The 20,307-nt window shown below is 44.3% G+C and overlaps 1 protein-coding gene across 1 annotated transcript; it reads right to left on the reverse strand.

The window, feature by feature from the left end:
• Positions 1-1,014: 1,014 nt before the first annotated feature.
• On the reverse strand, positions 1,015-4,351 carry LOC140212959 (piggyBac transposable element-derived protein 3-like). The gene is made up of 5 exons (XM_072284075.1): positions 4,150-4,351; positions 3,732-3,871; positions 2,566-3,669; positions 2,271-2,400; positions 1,015-1,028 (listed from the first exon to the last, which is right to left on the reverse strand). Exons 1-5 carry the CDS (start codon positions 4,178-4,180, stop codon positions 1,015-1,017), a joined length of 1,419 nt encoding a protein of 472 aa, XP_072140176.1. The 5' UTR covers positions 4,181-4,351.
• Between the last annotated feature and the right edge of the window lie 15,956 nt (positions 4,352-20,307).

Genomic DNA, 20,307 nt, shown 5'->3' on the forward strand with positions numbered 1-20,307 from the left:
ACAAAAAAGCAGGAGCTTCACTTTGCCCAGTTGGACGGAACACGTCCGTGACTGTCGTTGCCAGCCAACGCTTCCCAGTGTAGCCTCGCGGTGTGCGCAGCACGTCCATGGTAAATGCTGCCATTACAACAACAACAACAAAAAAACAAGCGTGCTTCTCTCTCAACATCGCATTTGCCAAGAGGCGTCATCAAATAGCGTCCGCACGTTTCTGGAAAGCCCGAAGCCACGATGCCAGGGGCTCCGCGCCCTCTTTTGAACTGCGCCCCTTCCATTGTGAACCGAATGCATATGCGACTGTGCGCGACTCGGCTCTTTGCCGCACCTTGCGTAAACTTGGAGCTGCGTTTCTACCGTCAACGCTGCCGTGCATGCGTTAGCGTTGCCTTTGATGTAGTGCCGCCCCTGTATTGCCCGAGTCTCTAGCGTGACCAGTAGTATACTTGAACTTCGGGCACTTCATTCCTGATGCATTAACCAAATATCGGCGACACCTTATGACGCCGTTTCCTTGTTTACTTGCGCATATGATGTTGGTCTCAGGAGCGCTTTCCAGGTTTCTAATGTCTTCTTGATATTCTCATTGTTGCATTAATCGAGGCAGGGCGAGTCCATGCTTCTGATCTTGTGCTTTCGATAATCATCTATTATTATTACGATTCGACACTCACTATTGCAAGGCGAAAGCCTCAGGCATGATATTTACAATTATTAATTTTTTAAAGGTGATGGGAAACATTCGTACATGGTGAACCATAAGGAAAAGTGTGTATGCATATGTGTTTTCAGCCCACATGAAAAAACAGGAATAATATTTGCAGTAATTTTGACAATACATAAAGGGGTAACCCGTGCCAAAACAAATTGGCCATGATGTACAACCTCACCTAGAGAATCGCATATTGAAATTCCTGCGAAGTAGAGTTCGAGACAAAGCATCTGCAAAGGCTGCTGGACTCAAATGAAATGAAATCAAATCAGTTTATTTCAGCACCATAGGAGACAATAGAACAGTCACAACGGTGATGCTGCGGGTTAAAGCAAAAACCATAAAGGCTTGACGAAGGCTTTCCCACCATTTAACACATAGCAAACAACAACATGAAATCATGAGTATAACATGAAATCATGAGTATATACAATGGCAAGACATGTCTGAGTATAGTATTGGTTCCATTGTAAACGCTTATAAAAAGGGATGTTTGGAGAAAAAGAACGCTATTATTCATTTATTATGTAAAACCTGTTTGATGTTAGTGGCAGTAAATGGTTCATTATTTGGCAACCATAGTTGGTACGTGTGTAAGGGATTTTCCAATCATCAGTGGCTCGCGTGCTACATGAGCAAGTGCGAGGTATTGAATGCGCTAAGTTCATAAAAAAAGGAATCACGATTTTTTCTACAAGTACGATATCGCTTAAGTAAAATTGAATTGTAAATGTTAGGCATTGGTTGTAAATTTAGGCCTTCGAAGATCGGTTTAGAGTGTGCATCGCGTGGAGCACCTATAAGTATACGCACAGCTTTTTCCTGTAGTCTGTATATTCTGCCTAAGTTCTTTTCAATTGTGGGGTCCTATACTACATAGCAATAACTTAGTGTAGATAAAGATAGATAAACATATAATAAATGTTTAATTCTTTGCGGCAAAAGAAAACGCAGACGCGAGACGAAACCTACGATACGAGAAAGTTTAAAGTGAACACGCTCAGCCATATTGTTCTGTAGCATATTTTCGTGAAAGATCATTCCCATGGTTTTCACTACCCCTTTGCGACACGCATTAGGATATAGTCATCAGAAAATTTTGAAACTGCCTGTGTGCACTCTTGATGAACAATATTTCAGTAAAAAACCATAAACAAGCCGGTACCTTAGGTACTTAATAAATTAGGTCGCGTCCTCATATGTACACACTGTGACTCAATACAACTAAGTCAGCAAAAGTCAACCGAAGGCTTTATTGCATGAAAATATTGCAGGTAGAGCGATAAAAAATTCCTCTTTGGTCATCAGCTGATCAGCCTTCTTGCTTACTTGGTGTGATATTCATAAAAACAGTCATTAGTGGCGGACAGGCACAAGAACACTTCGCACTTCCTGCACCGAACTCGTGATTTGGAATTGCATCCAGGCTTCCGGCAACGCTGTGGGAATCGTGCATCCACGTGCTGAGGCCAGTGCGCTTTACCATCCAAACGAACAGTGTTTGTAAGGAGGGGTCCACTATTATGAGGTGCTTTTGATACCCTCTGTAAGCTTTCCGCACTTGGTCGCCCTCGCTTCTTCTCCAAAGGTTTCTCGGAAACAAGCAGGCTCATGGCAGTATCGGTTTGAAACTGTAGCATGTCCATCGTGTTCTTTCGGACAAGGCCTTCAGCAGAAGCATCTCTTAAATACTGCAACCATGAGTTTGCAAGCGCAAATGAGGTGAGGTGTGAAATTACCCTTACAGGCCATTTTTTTGTCTTTGCTCTGATGTGATAGAGCGACATGATAAAATCCAACTTATCAACCCCACCCATGTGGCGATTATACTCTAGTATAGCCTGTGGGCATTCTACCTCGATGCGCTCCTTTTTCGAGGAGCTCCACCTGCTCACAGCCCTAGCTTCACCAGTGGAAACCTGTGTTGAGGCCACCGTGACCAGATTGTTGTCCTTCCATCGCACAAGGGCAACGTCTCCTTCCTCTGTCACCTTGACATCGGTGCTCCCACGCTCCTCCTTTCGCATTTCTTTTTCGCCCTTCAGCTTACAACCCAGCAGCCTGTTGCACCTGATCGTACCCGTGGCAAGGATTCCAATACCTTTTAGCTCCCTCAGAAGCAGCACGGACGTGAAGTAATTGTCAAAGAACAATTTCAGGTTGCGGTGCTGTGGGAATGACTCCACAAGTCTCATTACCACACAGCCCCCTAGACCAAGGTAGGAGAACTCCCGGTCTACTCCTGTGCCTTTGCCCTGATAGAGTTCAAAATCATGCGCCAGACCATCGGTGCTGCATCGCACAAAGATCTTCACACCAACAGGGTTTGGCTTACTTTTCACCACCTGTTTTGCTGGGACCCTTCCTGTAAATGCCACCATCTGCTCATCAATGCAGTTATGTTCAAGCTCTTCAAGCTGAAGGCACCGGGACCTAATGACATCGAGGAGCGGCCTCACCTTCCAGAACTTGTCCACACTGGATGCATCCCTTGGCTCATTCTGGTCAGTTATGTGCAATGCGCTTCGCAATTTAAAAAATCTGTTTACCGCCATTGCATCTGCAATTGCAGAAATTCGGGTACCGCTTTGCCAATACATGCGGACACGTGGGAATTTCAGGACACCCATGTAAATGAGAATTCCAAAAAACACTTTCATCTCTTGCACGGAGCACGAAAGTTCGTTTCCTGTGTTCTGCAAGGCATAAATATTTGTGTACTTCGTGAAGTCCTCGAACACTTCATCGGTGAAATACTTCATGAAATACTTTAGCGGTTCTTCTGGCGTTGATGCGCCAAGCGGGTGGTAGGTGCAGCGCGTGTCCACTGGATCGAAAGGTTTGGAGAGCCACTTGACATGCTTCACTTTTTTCGCAGGCATCTCATCACTGTCACTGAGATCACCCTCGTCGTCTGCAGGATGCATTTTAGGGTCATGCTCCTCATTCGATGCAGTTACCTGCAAACGTAAAGGCAAAATGATGCAACTGCTAACAAGAAATTTCGCTATTTGCCACTTACCGCTTGAGCTGCCTGTACATCGGCGACTTCATCGTCAGAAAGATCGGCGTCTGACACATCTCCATTCATGATGGCGTCAAAAAGCTGGTCTACTGACGAGTTCGGAGTCTTGCGTCTTGTTCTCGCATGAGTCTGGATGCCTATAAAAGGAAAAAAAGGCTCAGTAAAGCAGAAAAGCGACATTCGCAGCAGTTACAGCAGGATGAACCGGCGGCCGCCTAAACGGTGCATTTGTGACACGTTGTGTACAAATAGACACGCCATCGTAAACATGACCACCGTTTCCTAACCAGTAGTACAATAAAAAATAATTCCGTATTATTCTTATCTATAGCACTTAGTTATCAGGTCCACAGCTTTACTTCCAGCTTAATCAACGTTTTAAATAGGCAGAAAAGATAAAGCCAAGAGCACCTACTTGACGCGCCGTAGAACGTCGAGGCGTCCATCTTGTTTTCTTGTTTTGGTAATGCATTTGGCGCGGCAATCACGAGATGGCAGCACCGTCCGGTAGAGCGGTAAATTCGAATGCGGCTCCAATGGCCCAAGTGTTGATGACGACGATAGAAGCTCGCAAAAAAGCTCGTGAAAATCGCGTGTACAATTGTACACGCCGTGTCGCAAAGGGCTACAGATGCAATTTCAATTGTTTCCGGTCCAATCGGTAGGGTGAAATTGCAGTTTATGGGCTTATTTTTGGGACGAAAGTGTGTTGATATTGTTTTAGAGGTGTTTGTAATTAACGAATTGCTTATGCTCCATGTGTTCGGTAGTTCCAAAACACTGTTTGCTTTATTTACAAATTTAAGCAAATCGCAGTCATTGAAAATGAAGCTTGTATCATCTGCATAAACAATAAAGGTTGTGCTATTATCGATGTTCACAAAGTCATTTACATAGATATTGAAAATAGCGGACCCAAGGTGCTGCCTTGGGGCACGCCATTTGATGATTCTTTAAAACTACGAGCACAGCCATTAATTTTAACTACTTGCTGTCGGTATTCCAAATATGATTTTATGACAGTTAAAAAGTTTCACCGGAAACCATTCTTGTCTAGTTTTTTAATTAGTGTAATGTGGTTAATTCTATAGAAGGCTTTTGAGAAGTCAACGATAATTACAATTGCATATGTTTCATTTTCGAATGCATCCAGTATAATTTCTTTTAGCGTTGGTAGTGCAGTTCCGGATGGACGCTGCTTTGTGAAACCGAGCGAAAAAGCCGTCATAATGAGGTACTTGTTTCAGAGTGAAACATCAGTTAATGTATTAGTTTTTCAATTACTTTAGAAAAAAGAACTGGCGGTATGGAAATGGGTCTCTAATTTGATATGTTATTGTTGTTTCCACCCTTGAACATAACAGAAACTTTGGCTATCTGAAGGCGACTAGGAAAAGTGCCTAATGAGAACATTAAATTCAGGGTATATTTTAAGACAGGGAACAATATAAATAACACGTTTAATTGGCCGAATTTCCAGGCCGTCAGGGTGACAACAACTGCTGTTCTTTAGGGACCTGAAATGAGCCGTAGCCTCCTGTGTAGCTACCGGAAATAGAAATGCACTTTCGCTTATTTGCATGCCCATGAAACGGGCGAAATTATTGTCATGTAAGCTCTCTCTCATGGAGGTAAAGTATTAAATGCTTCGGCAAGGTCGGCACCAGTGAGGATCTGGTTGTTCACGGTAAGTTTCATCGGGAATGTGCTGCCGTCCGAGCAGAGACTAAGCAAAGTGTTTAACTTTTTCCAGATGACTTCAAATGCTTTGGTTTTTTCAGGGTCAAGGAGGTTTCTAATATATTGAAGTTTTCTTTCCCTTAAGAGAGGGTTTGAAGTAATCCTGTGTTTTCTAAACGTCCTAAAGTGTTCTTTGTCCCTAGATTTTAAAAAGTGCTCGTGAAGTGTATTTTTTTATTTCATATATTTAAGGCACTCTGAAGTAATACAAGGTTTTCTTGCCTTGCGTGGCCACTTTTTCTTTTGTTTGGATAGAAAATAAAAAAAAAATAAAAGTTTATAAAAGTTTCAATAAAGATATTACATGCTGTGTCTGCATCGTTTTCACAGAAAACGGCGTCGCATTTTATATTGGATATACCTGCAGTAAATATATATCTATAGTGCTTGGGCATATGCAACGCAATTGTGGGGGCGGTGACTTTGCATCCTGAAATTGAAGTTTATTTGGGCTTAAAATTATGTATATGTAGATGGTCACAAATATGTGTTTTAATGAAACCACAAGAAATAGGCGCATCTGCGCTATTTGTTATAAAGCCGTCAATGAGTGTGCATCAATGAGCATGGAATCGAGTAGATTCGTTTATAACATTTGTAAATGCGTTAGATTCCAAGATATCACGACGGTCAAGGCGTTGGGGGCTGGAAGTTAGCCTGTCAATATTTACATCACCGCCGATAGTAAGGTCGTAATCATTTTCATTGGCATACTACACGAACGTGTTCACAACCATAAGCAATGTGGACGCGTTGCGTTTAGGATGGCGGTATGCCACAGAAAAAATTCCCGACTAGATTTCACAGTCAAAATCTCGTAATCGTCAGTAATAATAGAAAAAGCCTCAGCGATTTCACACTGAAACACATACTAAGAGCAGAGCCCCACCACCCATCTTTTCACACCTGTACTAGAAATAGGTAGCACAATTAGCTAAACGAAGAACTTCAGACTCGTGGTGATACCAGGTTTCGGTAGCGATGATGACGTCGAAGAAAAATTCAAACGATTCCAGCAGTATCGCTATGTCGTCTGCTTTGTTTCTGGCTGATTGTGCATTTACATGAAGGAAACAAATAAGGCATTTTTGTCCATATAACGATAGACTGAACTCGTGTGGCATTAGGAAATCTGCAGCCATATAGATACTTTGTTTCTTTTTATATGAAACTCCACGAGTTTAGGCGATCTTTTTCAAATCGCTTTCATTTGTTATCTGAAGCAGCCGCAACTTCTCATCCTTCCGCGCAAAAACTTTGCCGCCCTTTGGCCAGGCAAATCTCCATTTGGCTTCCTTCTTGCGAGCAACAGTTTGTCCAAGTAACTTTTCTAACTGCGGGAATAGGTGTTCATTTACGTCAGCTGACATCATCATCCAACATCAGCTGACTTCAAACGCATCTTCTTCGCCTCCTCTAATACTGTGTCCCGCTTCGACCGGCTCTTGCACTGCACAGCTATATGGGGGCGAGAGCCGCCTTGTGTAGTCACGCGATGGCAAATTTCTACGTCATCTTCCTTCACAGATTTGCCAAGCTCCTGGTATTGACCTCCCAGAATTTTTTTTATTCGAAAAGAAGCTTTTGCTGGCGTCCCCGGAAGTTTTTCACACCGATAGCGCTTCGTGTTCAACGCCTCCGTTCACGGCCCGGCAGAGTAGCTGTTGCGCTGGCACCTACGTTCTAGAAAGCTGGATGGCTCACAGTTCATGCTCCCCTGTAAACACTTGAAAGCTCAAAAAGATACCATCAGTGGTCAATGCCAAGCGTGGATGGTTTTCTGGGTACGTGCGCAAGGTTTTAAACAGAACTGTCGAGTTTGTTATCTCTAGGAGCAATTATAGAATTTAATCTGGTGTTCGAAAAAGCGTTTCAACAGTCTAAGTGCAATTTGGAAATTTTACAAGGCAATCTTCCCCCAAATCTTTCTACAATTGTTCTACAAATTTTGTTCTACAAACATGTCATTCCGGCTGAGCTATTGTTCACCTCCAGCCAGCCTGCTGTATTAAAAGTCAATCCACCGTGTGGAAATGACCAAGCGCGCCTTTATCACGCCAGAACAACTCTTCATACTCATTCTCGTTCATTGGTACTACCTGTTCGACAAGACTAGACACAAGGTAAGAAATTGACGAGACTGCGCTTGCCTGTTTTCATTCTTTAAAGGAAGCTTTAGATCGAGTGCTCCTATATCATCATCATCATCAGCCTAGTTACGCCCACTGCAGGACAAAGGCCTCTCCCATACTTCTCCAACTACCCCGGTCATGTACTAATTGCGGCCATGCCGTCCCTGCAAACTTCTTAATCTCATCCGCCCACCTAACTTTCTGCCGCCCCTGCTACGCTTCCCTTCCCTTGGGATCCAGTCCGTAACCCTTAATGACCATCGGTTATCTTCCCTCCTCATTACATGTCCTGCCCATGCCCATTTCTTTTTCTTGATTTCAACTAAGATACCATTTACTCGCGTTTGTTCCCTCACCCAATCTGCTCTTTTCTTATCCCTTAACGTTACACCTATCATTCTTCTTTCCATGGCTCGTTGCGTCGTCCTCAATTTCAGCAGAACCCTTTTCGTAAGCCTCCAGGTTTCTGCCCCGTAGGTGAGTACTGGTAAGACACAGCTTTTATACACTTTCCTCTTGAGGGATAGTGGCAACCTGCTGTTCATGATTTGAGAATGCCTGCCAAACGCACCCCAGCCCATTCTTATCCTTCTGGTTATTTCAGTCTCATGATCCGGATCCGTGGTCACTACCTGCCCTAAGTAGATGTATTCCCTTACCACTTCCAGTGCCTCGCTACCTATCGTAAACTGCTGTTTTCTTCCGAGACTGTTAAACATTACTTTAGTTTTCTGTAGATTAATTTTCAGACCCACCCTTCTGCTTTGCCTCTCCAGGTCAGTGAGCATGCATTGCAATTGGTCCACTGAGTTACTAAGCAAGGCAATATCATCAGCGAATCGCAAGTTGCTAAGGTATTCTCCATCAACTTTTATCCCCAATTCTTCCCACTCCAGGTCTCTGAATACCTCCTGTAAACACGCTGTGAATAGAATTGGAGATATCGTATCTCCCTGTCTGACGCCTTTCTTTATTGGGATTTTGTTGCTTTCTTTGTGGAGGATTACGGTGGCTGTGGAACCGCTATATATAGCTTCCAGTATCTTTACATATGGCTCATCTACACCCTGATTCCGTAGTGCCTCCATGACTGCTGAGGTTTCGACTGAATCAAATGCTTTTTCGTAATCAATGAAGGCTATATATAAGGGTTGGTTATATTCCGCACATTTCTCTATCACCTGATTGATAGTGTGAATATGGTCTATTGTTGAGTAGCCTTTACGGAATCCTGCCTGGTCCTTTGATTGACAGAAGTCTAAGGTATTCCTGATTCTATTTGCGATTACCTTATTAAATACTTTGTAGGCAACGGACAGTAAGCTGATCGGTCTATAATTTTTCAAGTCTTTGGCGTCCCCTTTCTTATGGATTGGGATTATGTTAGCGTTCTTCCAAGATTCCGGTACGTTCGAGGTCATGAGGCATCGTGTATATAGGGCGGCCAACCTTTCTAGGACAGTGTTCCCACCATCCTTCAACAAATCTGCTGTTACCTGATCCTCCCCAGCTGCCTTCCCCCTTTGCATAGCTCCCAAGGCGTTCTTTACCTCTTCCGGTGTTACTTGTGGGATTTCAAGTTCCTCTAGACTATTCTCTCTCACCTTATCGTCGTGGGTGTTGCTGGTACTGTATAAATCTCTATAAAACTCTTCAGCCACTTGAACTATCTCATCCATATTAGTAACGATATTGCCGGCTTTGTCTCTTAACGCACACATCTGATTCTTGCCTATTCCTAGTTTCTTCTTTACTGCTTTTAGGCTTCCTCCGTTCCTGAGAGCCTGTTCAATTCTATCCATATTATAGTTCCTTATGACCGCTGTCTTACGCTTGTTGATTAACTTAGAAAGTTCTGCCAGTTCTATTCTAGCTGTAGGGTTAGAGGCTTTCATACATTGGCGTTTCTTGATCAGATCTTTCGTCTCCTGCGATAGCTTACTGGTTTCCTGTTTAACGGCGTTACCACCGACTTCTATTGCGCACTCCTTAATGATGCCCATAAGATTGTCGTTCATTGCTTCAACACTATGGTCCTCTTCCTGGGTTAAAGCCGAATACCTGTTCTGTAGCTTGATCCGGAATTCCTCTAGTTTCCCTCTTACCGCTAACTCATTGATTGGTTTCTTATGTACCAGTTTCTTCCGTTCCCTCCTCAAGTGAAGGCTAATTCGAGTTCTTACCATCCTATGGTCACTGCAGCGCACCTTGCCGAGCACGTCTACATCTTGTATGATGCCAGGCTTCGCGCATAGTATAAAGTCGATTTCATTTCTAGTCTCACCATTCGGGCTCCTCCATGTCCACTTTCGGCTAACCCGCTTGCGGAAAAAGGTATTCATTATCCGCATAATATTCTGTTCTGCAAACTCTACTAATAACTCTCCTCTGCGATTCCTAGAGCCTGTGCCATATTCCCCCACTGACTTGTCTCCGGCCTGCTTCTTGCCTACCCTGGCATTGAAATCGCCCACCAGTATACTGTATTTTGTTTTGACTTTACCCATCGCCGATTCCACGTCTTCATAGAAGCTTTCGACTTCCTGGTCATCATGACTAGATGTAGGGGCGTAGACCTGTATAACCTTCATTTTGTACCTCTTATTAAGTTTCACAACAAGACATGCCACCCTCTCGATAATGCTATAGAATTCCTGTATGTTACCAGCTATGTTCTTATTAATCAGGAATCCGACTCCTAGTTCTCGTCTCTCTGCTAAGCCCCGGTAGCACAAGACGTGCCCGTTTTTTAGCACTGTATATGCTTCTTTTGGCCTCCTAACTTCACTGAGCCCTATTATATCCCATTTACTGCCCTCTAATTCCTCCAATAGCAGTGGTAGACTCGCCTCACTAGATAACGTTCTAGCGTTAAGCGTTGCCAGGTTCATATTTCAATGGCGGCCTGTCCGGAGCCAGGCATTCTTAGCACCCTCTGCAGCGTCGCAGGTCTGACCGCCGCCATGGTCAGTTGCTTCGCAGCTGCTGGGGACTGAGGGCCGGGGTTTGATTGTTGTGTTCATATAGGAGGTTGTGGCCAAGTACTGCACCAGGGTGGCCAATCCTGCTCTGGTGAGAGAGTGTGTTACCGGTTCTGGTCACCGGGATCAGGCCGCACTCCAGGCCTGTTTGTGCAATTTTCTCAACACACGGTTGTTTTTTTTTCTGGTATTTTCCGGTGGAGAATTCTGCGGTCCGGGATTTGAATCACGGTCCTCTTGCACGGGAGGCGGATACTGTACCGTCCCCGCAGGAGTTAAATTTAAAAATAAATTGTGGGCTTTTACGTGACAAAACCACTTTCTGATTATGAGGCACGCCGTAGTGGAGGACTTCCGGAAATTTCGACCACCTGGGGTTCTTTAACGTGCACCTAAATCTAAGTACACGGGTGTTTTCGCATTTCGCCCCCATCGAAATGCGGCCGCCGTGGCCGGGATCCGATCCCGCGACCTCGTGCTCAGCAGTCTAACACCATAGCCACTAAGTACCCACGGCGGGTCCCGCAGGAGTTGTACGCCTCATTTAATATACAGTGGTGCCCTATTTGATCAGTCAAGGTGGACCAATCTGAGCTCGGTTTTACCGCACGGATGGCACTCGGCTAGAGAGCCTGGTATTCATGACCTGCACATGTCAGGCCATACATATTTGAATATATATATAATTCTTTTTTTTTATTTTAGGAGGGTTCCCGTACAGTGATAAAATAAAGGAAAAGACATTAAAAGAAAAAAAAAAGGAACATAACAGGTGATTTGAACTCGTGACCCTTCGATGTTGCCCGAAAAGATAGCTCAGTCGGTTGGTTCGTCAGGCCCCAGGCTACTTTCAAGCACCACAGCTCCTGCTCCGAGCCTCACACTTACGTGGAAAGGGACTCATGTTGTCCGCGATAGTCGATTCCGAGTGGTTGGAAGGCATACTTTCTTGGAAAAATGGCTGCCCGAGGAGAAGAACGAACTCGAGCGGCTTTAGAGACTAGGAAAACTGCCTTAAAATATTTAGACTTGAGGGAAAGCTTCGTTAACAAACTATAACACGGCAATCAGAACTCGAATACGACGAGAGAAATTATTGAAACGTGGAAAATTCCCTTGAAATAAATTTGGTATGCGAGAGAAATGCTTGTAAGTATTGAACCTAATAAAAGATGAGGGGGAAATATGCGCTCACCGAGAGGTCATCGTCTGCACGCGACCACCACCAGGCACCTTACTGAGATTGGGGGGGGCTCTGCGGGCCGGACACAAAGCCTCCCTTCTCCGCCGGCCAAGAGGGGAAAACGCGCTTTCCGATCGCTCAAGGTTGCGCGGACATAGTGTAACTCTAGCGTCAAGGAGAAGCTTAACCAGGTGCGATGGCGGCACGCAGAGCGTGGGAAGCTAGCCGCCAGAATAACAATCTCATGGACTGCTGCTGACGAGGGCGAAATACCTTCGTTTAATTATAATAACCCTAATAGGACTACTTCCGAAAAAAAAAGAAGAAAAAGAAAAAAAAGGAAACGGCCCAGAGGGCTATACTACGAGAGCTATGACTGATAGTTCTCTCTCTCTCTCTCTCTCTCTCTATATATATATATATATATATATATATATATATATATATATATATATATATCATCTATGGGATTGCATGCGCGCGCCGTTGCTTTGTCTCTGCGTGTAGTAGTTAAGAGAGCCAGTTTAAGGGCGGAGAAGAAGGAAGGAAAGGAAAGCAAAAACTGCAGCGCCGTGGTTTTAAAGCGCACCCGTGGTAGAGAAACGGAAGGCGATATAAGCGTGCGTAGCCATGATACGCACACGACAAACTGCCTTAACATATTTAGACTTGAGGGAAAGCTTCGGTAACAAACGATAGCACGGCAATCAGCACTCGAATATAATTACAACCCTAATAATAATTGTAAATATTCATCTCATCTATGGGATCTAATGCACGCGCTGTTGCTTTGTCTCTGCGTGTAGTAGTTGAGAGAGCCAGTTTAAGGGCGGAGAAGAAGGAAGGAGAGGAAAGTCTCTGAAGCAAAATTGCAGCGCCGTGGTTTTAAAGCGCACCCGTGGTAGAGAAACGGAAGGCGATATAACCGTACGTGGCCATGGTAGGCACCCGACAAACTGCCTTAAAATATTTAGACTTGAGGGAAAGCTTCGTTAACAAACTATAACACGGCAATCAGAACTCGAATACGACGAGAGAAATTATTGAAACGTGGAAAATTCCCTTGAAATAAATATGGTTTGCGAGACAAATGCTTGTAAGTATTGAACCTCTTAAAAGATGAGGGGGAATATGCGCTCACCGAGAGGTCATCGTCTGCACGGGACCACCACCAGGCACCTTACTGAGATGGGGGGGGGGGGGGGGGGGGGGGCTCTGCGGGCCGGACGCAAAGCCTCCCTTCTCCGCCGGCCAAGAGGGGAAAACGCGCTTTCCGATTGCTCATGGTTGCGCGGACATAGTGTAACTCTAGCGTCTAGGAGAAGCTTAACCAAGTGCGATGGCGGCACGCATAGCGTGGGAAGCTAGCCGCCAGAATAACAATCTCAAGGACTGCTGCTGACGAGGGCGAAATACCTTCGTGTAATTATAATAACCCTAATAGGACTACTTTCGAAAAAAAAAATAGGTTTAAAAGGAGAAATCGTTTTTGTCAACAACCACTACACCAAATTTGACGAGGTCTAATGAATTTAAAAAACCAACTTAAAATCTAGTGACTGTCTGTCTAGAATCTTTGATGTATGTCGCCCATTTTTTATTAAACTTGGCAAAATTACAAGTTTTGTGCAAACGAAACTATCACGTTTACAACGCTGTAGCTCAGCAATAAAAAATAATAGCAAATTTCTCTGAGTTGCATATAATAGTACATCAAAAGCAGACAAATTGATCGGTTACGCATGAATGACAAAAAAAATTAATATGGAAATACAGCTTCTGCAGAACCCTTGTACACAACGTAACAAATTCACGTAAAAAATAAGTTGACATATAGAATTTGTCTGCGTTGAATGGTCTGATGGATGCCGTTTACAGAACCAACCGCGATATCTCTTCTTGATGCAGAGCTATTTATTTGTAAATTTCGTGCTTCTATGTTTTTTTTAGCTTTCAAAGTTTTAAAAATTTGTTAACCATTTTCTGGCCCTAAATTGAAATACCGCATCCAGCAACCACCAGCATTCGACTTTTTCTCTCAAATGCAATAACTTTCATTAAAACTGGTCCAGGAGTGATCTCCAAAAAGCGTTTCAACATTTCACATGTATTTGAATAGGCCGCGTTGGAGTTGGGTCTGAGCTAGAGCTTTCTGTTAAGTTCTGTTCCGTCTTGTCGTGAAACTGATATGAATGTATCTGTGCCAACTCGTCCAGTTATGAACCGTATTAGAAGTACTGCATGTCTGCTGGGCGTGTTGATAATCTATACTCAAGCAAGAATGGCGCAAGCGAATAGGGACGTACGAGACAGGAAAAGACGGAGGAGCGAGTATTCCGCCTGGAGTATCAACTGTATTACTCTTTCTTAATTTGTTTGGCCTGTAACAGTGTGGAATAAAGTCATGGTCAAGTAATTCGGTATTTCCTCCGTACAGGCAGCGTTCAATTAGGCGCGTCATGAATGCTTCGTTCACAGTCTTGAAGTGGCAAAGCTGTATGGTCTACTTCGATGACGTCTTAATGTTCACCGCAAACTGCAGCGATCACTTCCCAACCGTGTCCTCCAAAAGATCTTGTCCTTGCCAACTGTCTCCTTGTAGTGACTGCAGCCCAGAGGAAGAAAATATGTGCGCCCTCGATGATTATCTGGCGGTTGGACTACTCGGATTCTTTCGTTTACTGTTGTGAACAGGAGACAGATATTACGGGCGGTTCCGGACCTTTAACGTGTCCCACTACGTTAGGACACGATGAGACTGTTAACAACGCAGCGCATTAACTGCTGAGTAGTAGCTGTCGGTGGATAACGCAGCCACAAGACCACCGGGCACTATAAGAAGTCGCCTATTCAGTGCGACTTAACTACGTAATGCACAAGCGCGATTCCACATCAAGGAAAATAAAGTAACTTTTCCTTGACCAGGAAAAGTACATCAGCAAAAGAAAAGGGAAACTAGAATGTAAATTTGACTAAATGCATATTAGCTACACTACCTCTTCATTCAATTAGGAATCGCTTTCCATAATATTCACAAATAAATATTCACTCGAGCTCATCAAAGACGATACTGCAGGATATGAATTAGAACCTAGTGTCTAAATGGAAATTGTTTTCGTCATCGCGATAGTGCTTTAGAAGCACCACCGTCAAGCACGACACCGGCGTCTGTTACGAGAAAGGATGTTAAAAAAGCACGATACGGACACAGGAAAAAAGGCACATATACACTAAAGAAAACTAAAACGATTACAAAGGCGCCCCGAACGCAGCACTCAGCCGTGAAACTAACAAAACACAGCGCGCGGTAATTCTGCTTGGAGAGCAGCAACACTTAACGAGTTCGCAAACATGACGCAAATTTTCCACGCAAAATCAAACAGCAATAAGATATGCAGCAACTGACTGCAACCCTCGCTCTGAGCTAAGTCTTTTCGAAAACAATTTCCAAGTAGCCACGCTATCAAACATGTCCTCAGGTAAAAAACAATCTAGCTTCTACAAGAGCCCTGAGCGGTAATCATTCTGATAAACATTGCGTGATTTAACTTCAATACAAACGTGGTGAGGGGAAAACCTCGTACTTTCAGAAAAAAATCAACATCAGTTCTGCGTGGAGCAACTAGCAACAGTTCAACATTCGCGAAACAACACATAAAATATATCCGGAAAGAATAACTGCATCAGAGCTGGTGGAGCGATTTAACGGACCGTAAAGTATCAACAAAGTCGGCCCGTCCGAGCCGCAGCAGCTTTAACAAACAACACTCTGCACTCCTGCAGCCGTGCATCCTAGCTAGCGCAACACACGAAGCCCGAAATGGTGGGAGTGCCCAGCGGCCTTCCGTTAGAACCTAGTGTAATGCATTTAACTCGTGTGCTGCCCGTCGGATAAAATAAACCAAAATATGCGTACGCCGTCATCGGCTTTGTTGCTTAGCTGTGTAAACAAGATCGAACGCCACAAAAACCGAAGTGAAATAAAGAAAGTTTCAGAACAATTCGTTTCCCGCCCAGCGGCAGCGATCTATTGTTGGCGTCGTTTCCGCACATGAGGCCTCGCGGGTCACGAGTAGAGCCACATTGCTGGCGAGGTTTCATAGGTATTTGCGCACCCCATCTCAAAACGATTGTTTTATGGCACACCATGAAGCGTCGGCTGCTAGATGTATGTGATGAATGTTGCTTATTTCACTACAAAAAGGTGAATTAATGTGAGACGCGTAATAGCGACGCATAAATCTATGGTTGAGGGCTGCCTCCTTCGCGAGCTCACGTAGCCAGGCCGCCACCGGAAGCGCATCCGTCGGCGCGCTCTACCCGTATACAGAACTGGCATAACCTTAATTTTTACTAAATCAGCGCGCACAACCGCAAAAACGCTGAAATTCTTCACAACTTACAATTCTAAGTATTCCGTGCTTGAACAAACGGGAAATCAAGAGACATGTAGTGTCGTGCTGCCCGTTTGTGTGTGGTGTGCTGGGCTTTTGAGGGCTGTGTTACTGCGATCCAAGGGATGCGTTTACGGCAGAAGCAGAAGAACAGTAGGAAACCTGCCCTTTCTTCCGCCTAAGCTGATGCAGAACCAGGGAGCGAGTCCGGTCGGCCTAGGATCGATCATTTTGCCACGCCAAAAGCGGAAGTTCCTTCCGCTTCTCCGGAAGCTGCAGTGGCGCGTAAAGATCGGGTCGTAAATTGACCATTGCGCCTTAAGTGAACGCAGCGATGCCAACGGACGCAATCAAAAATTACCCTGTGTCATACGATACAACTCATTGCCTCTACAACCAGAAAGTGCAGCAGCAAAACGTTGCCATGCCCTACCTTCTCAAGTTGTTGCATAGCCTAGCAAAACCACCGCGGCTGCTTCCGGTGACATTGTTTATTTAGCTGCTCCTTGTACATGTCCAGGAAACCACAGCCTAAATAGATAAAAACTATTTATTCGCCTTCTACATGAATCAATAAAGCTCAGTGCAGGACAATTTGCACGCAGTCACACCTTTTAATAACAAATAACCGATGCCTAAAGTAGGCGTCGCAGTACCTTGATTCGGTTTTATAAGTTTATTATTAATCGACAGGCCATAATAAGAAAACTAAGATTACTAAAGCCTAATAATATTTTATTATTATTGTGATGTTGAGTGATCCTTCAATATCGCGATCACGGTTTAGGTTGGCTGCTGAACGGCAATGGCAAATAAATTTTGAAATCACCTGTGCTGGAATTCAGTCGGAGAACTCATCGTTATCTAATAGTATTATTCAAACTGTTTTAAAAGAGGTTCTATGTGCATGAACTGAGAATATCATTCACGGGTTGTGCAAGTATTTATATCCCAGTATTATATTATATATATTATATTATTATATAGTAATATATTATTATATTATCCCTTAATAATAAGCAGCAGTCCTTGGTATAGTTAGTCTGGCGGCTAGCTTCCCACGCTATGCGTGCCGCCATCGCACCTGGTTAAGCTTTTCCTAGACGCTGGAGTTATGCTTTGTCCGCGCAACCTTGAGCGATCGGAAAGCGCGTTTCCCCCTCTTGGCCGGCGGAGAAGGGAGGCTTCGTTCCGGCCGCGAAGCTCTCCACATCTCTGTAAGGTGCCTCGTGGATGTCTCGTGCTGACGATGCCCTCTCGGTGAGCGCATATTTCACCCCTCATCTTTTAAGAGGTTCAATACATACAAGCATTTGTCTAGCAAACCAGATTTTCTTTCAAGGGAATTTTCCACGTCTCAGTAATTTCTCTCGTCGTATTCGAGTGCTGATTGCCGTGTTATAGTTTGTTAATGAAGCTTTCCCTCAAGTCTAAATATTCTAAGGCAGTTTTCCTAGCCTCTAAAGCCGCTCGAGTTCGCTCTTCTCCTCGAGCGGCCATTTTTCCTAGAAAGTATGCCTTCCAACTACTCCGCCCTTAAACTGGCTCTCTCAACTACTACACGCAGAGACAAAGCAACAGCGCGCGCATTAGATCCCATAGATGAGATAAATATTTACAATTATTATTAGAGTTATAATTATATTCGAGTGCTGATTGCTGTGCTATCGTTTGTTACCGAAGCTTTCCCTCAAGTCTAAATATTTTAAGGCAGTTTGTCGTGTGCGTATCATGGCTACGCACGCTTATATCGCATTCCGTTTCTCTACCACGGGTGCGCTTTAAAACCACGGCGCTGCAGTTTTTGCTTTTCTCTTCTTTCTTCTTCTCCGCCCTTAAACTGGCTCTCTTAACTACTACACACAGAACAAAGCAACAGCGCGCGCATTAGATCCCATAGATGAGATGAATATTTACAATTAGTATTAGGGTTATAATTATATTCGAGTGCTGATTGCTGTGCTATCGTTTGTTACCGAAGCTTTCCCTCAAGTCTAAATATTTTAAGGCAGTTTGTCGTGTGCGTATCATGGCTACGCACGCTTATATCGCATTCCGTTTCTCTACCACGGGTGCGCTTTAAAACCACGGCGCTGCAGTTTTTTGCTTTTCTCTTCTTTCTTCTTCTTCGCCCTTAAACTGGCTCTCTTAACTGTACTACACGCAGAGACAAAGAAACAGCGCGCGCATGCGATCCCATAGATGAGATGAATATATATATATATATATATAGAAAACTATCAGTCATAGCTCTCGTAGTATAGCCCTCTGGGCCGTTTCCTTTTTTTTTTCCGAAAGTAGTCCTATTAGGGTTATTATAATTACACGAAGGTATTTCGCCCTCATCAGCAGCAGTCCTTGGTATAGTTAGTCTGGCGGCTAGCTTCCCACGCTATGCGTGCCGCCATCGCACCTGGTTAAGCTTTTCCTAGACGCTAGAGTTATGCTTTGTCCGCGCAACCTTGAGCGATCGGAAAGCGCGTTTCCCCCTCTTGGCCGGCGGAGAAGGGAGGCTTCGTTCCGGCCGCGAAGCTCTCCACATCTCTGTAAGGTGCCTCGTGGATGTCTCGTGCTGACGATGCCCTCTCGGTGAGCGCATATTTCACCCCTCATCTTTTAAGAGGTTCAATACGTACAAGCATTTGTCTAGCAAACCAGATTTTCTTTCAAGGGAATTTTCCACGTCTCAGTAATTTCTCTCGTCGTATTCGAGTGCTGATTGCCGTGTTATAGTTTGTTAATGAAGCTTTCCCTCAAGTCTAAATATTCTAAGGCAGTTTTCCTAGCCTCTAAAGCCGCTCGAGTTCGCTCTTCTCCTCGAGCGGCCATTTTTCCTAGAAAGTATGCCTTCCAACTACTCCGCCCTTAAACTGGCTCTCTCAACTACTACACGCTGAGACAAAGCAACAGCGCGCGCATTAGATCCCATAGATGAGATAAATATTTACAATTATTATTAGAGTTATAATTATATTCGAGTGCTGATTGCTGTGCTATCGTTTGTTACCGAAGCTTTCCCTCAAGTCTAAATATTTTAAGGCAGTTTGTCGTGTGCGTATCATGGCTACGCACGCTTATATCGCATTCCGTTTCTCTACCACGGGTGCGCTTTAAAACCACGGCGCTGCAGTTTTTGCTTTTCTCTTCTTTCTTCTTCTCCGCCCTTAAACTGGCTCTCTTAACTACTACACACAGAACAAAGCAACAGCGCGCGCATTAGATCCCATAGATGAGATGAATATTTACAATTAGTATTAGGGTTATAATTATATTCGAGTGCTGATTGCTGTGCTATCGTTTGAGTCTCTTTTCACGTAAGTGTGAGGCTCGAAGCAGGAGCTGTGGCGCTTGAAAGTAGCCTGGGGCCTGACGAACCAACCGACTGAGCTATCTTTCCGGGCAACATCGAAGGGTCACGAGTTCAAATCACCTGTTATGTTCCTTTTTTTTTTTTTCTCCGCCCCTTTTTCTTTTTTTTTTTTTAATGTCTTTTCCTTTATTTTATCACTGTACGGGAACCCTCCTAAAAAAAAAAAAAGAAAGATATATATCTTCAAATATGTATGGCCTCACACTCACATGTGCAGGTCATAAATACCAGGTTCTCTAGCCGAGTGCCATCCATGCGGTATAACCGAGCTCAGATTGGTCCACCTTGACTGGCCAAGTAGGGCACCACTGTAGGTTAAATGAGGCGTACAACTCCTGCGGGAACCGCCGTGGTTGCTCAGTGGTTATGGTGTTAGACTGCTGAGCACGAGGTCGCGGGATCGGACCCCGACCACGGCGGCCGCATTTCGATGGGGGCGAAATGCGAAAACACCCGTGTACTTAGAGTTAGGTGCACGTTAAAGAACCCCAGGTGGTCGAAATTTTCGGAGTCCTCCACTACGGCGTGCATAATCAGAAAGTTGTTTTGCCACGTAAAACCCCATAAATTAATTTTTAATTTAACTCCTACGGGGACGGTAGAGTATCCGTCTCCAGTGCAAGGGGACCGTGATTCAAATCCCGGTGCCACGCTATTCTCCACCGGAAAATAAAAAAAAAAAAAAAAACGTGTGTTGAGAAAATTGCACAAACAGGCCTGGAGTGCGGCCTGATCCCGGTGACCAGAACCGGTAACGCACTCTCTCACCAGAG

This window comes from Dermacentor andersoni, chromosome 8, assembly GCF_023375885.2.
Source record: "Dermacentor andersoni chromosome 8, qqDerAnde1_hic_scaffold, whole genome shotgun sequence".
In the NCBI taxonomy this organism is placed as follows: Eukaryota; Metazoa; Arthropoda; class Arachnida; order Ixodida; family Ixodidae; genus Dermacentor; species Dermacentor andersoni.

Excerpts from the sequence above, each read along its gene's own strand:
- LOC140212959 (XM_072284075.1), bottom strand. The coding sequence starts at position 4,180 with ATGGACGCCTCGACGTTCTACGGCGCGTCAA. Across the intron at positions 3,872-4,149 it reads GACGTTCTACGGCGCGTCAA|GCATCCAGACTCATGCGAGA; the intron begins GTAGGTGCTCTT and ends TTCCTTTTATAG. Across the intron at positions 3,670-3,731 it reads ATGTACAGGCAGCTCAAGCG|GTAACTGCATCGAATGAGGA; the intron begins GTAAGTGGCAAA and ends TTACGTTTGCAG.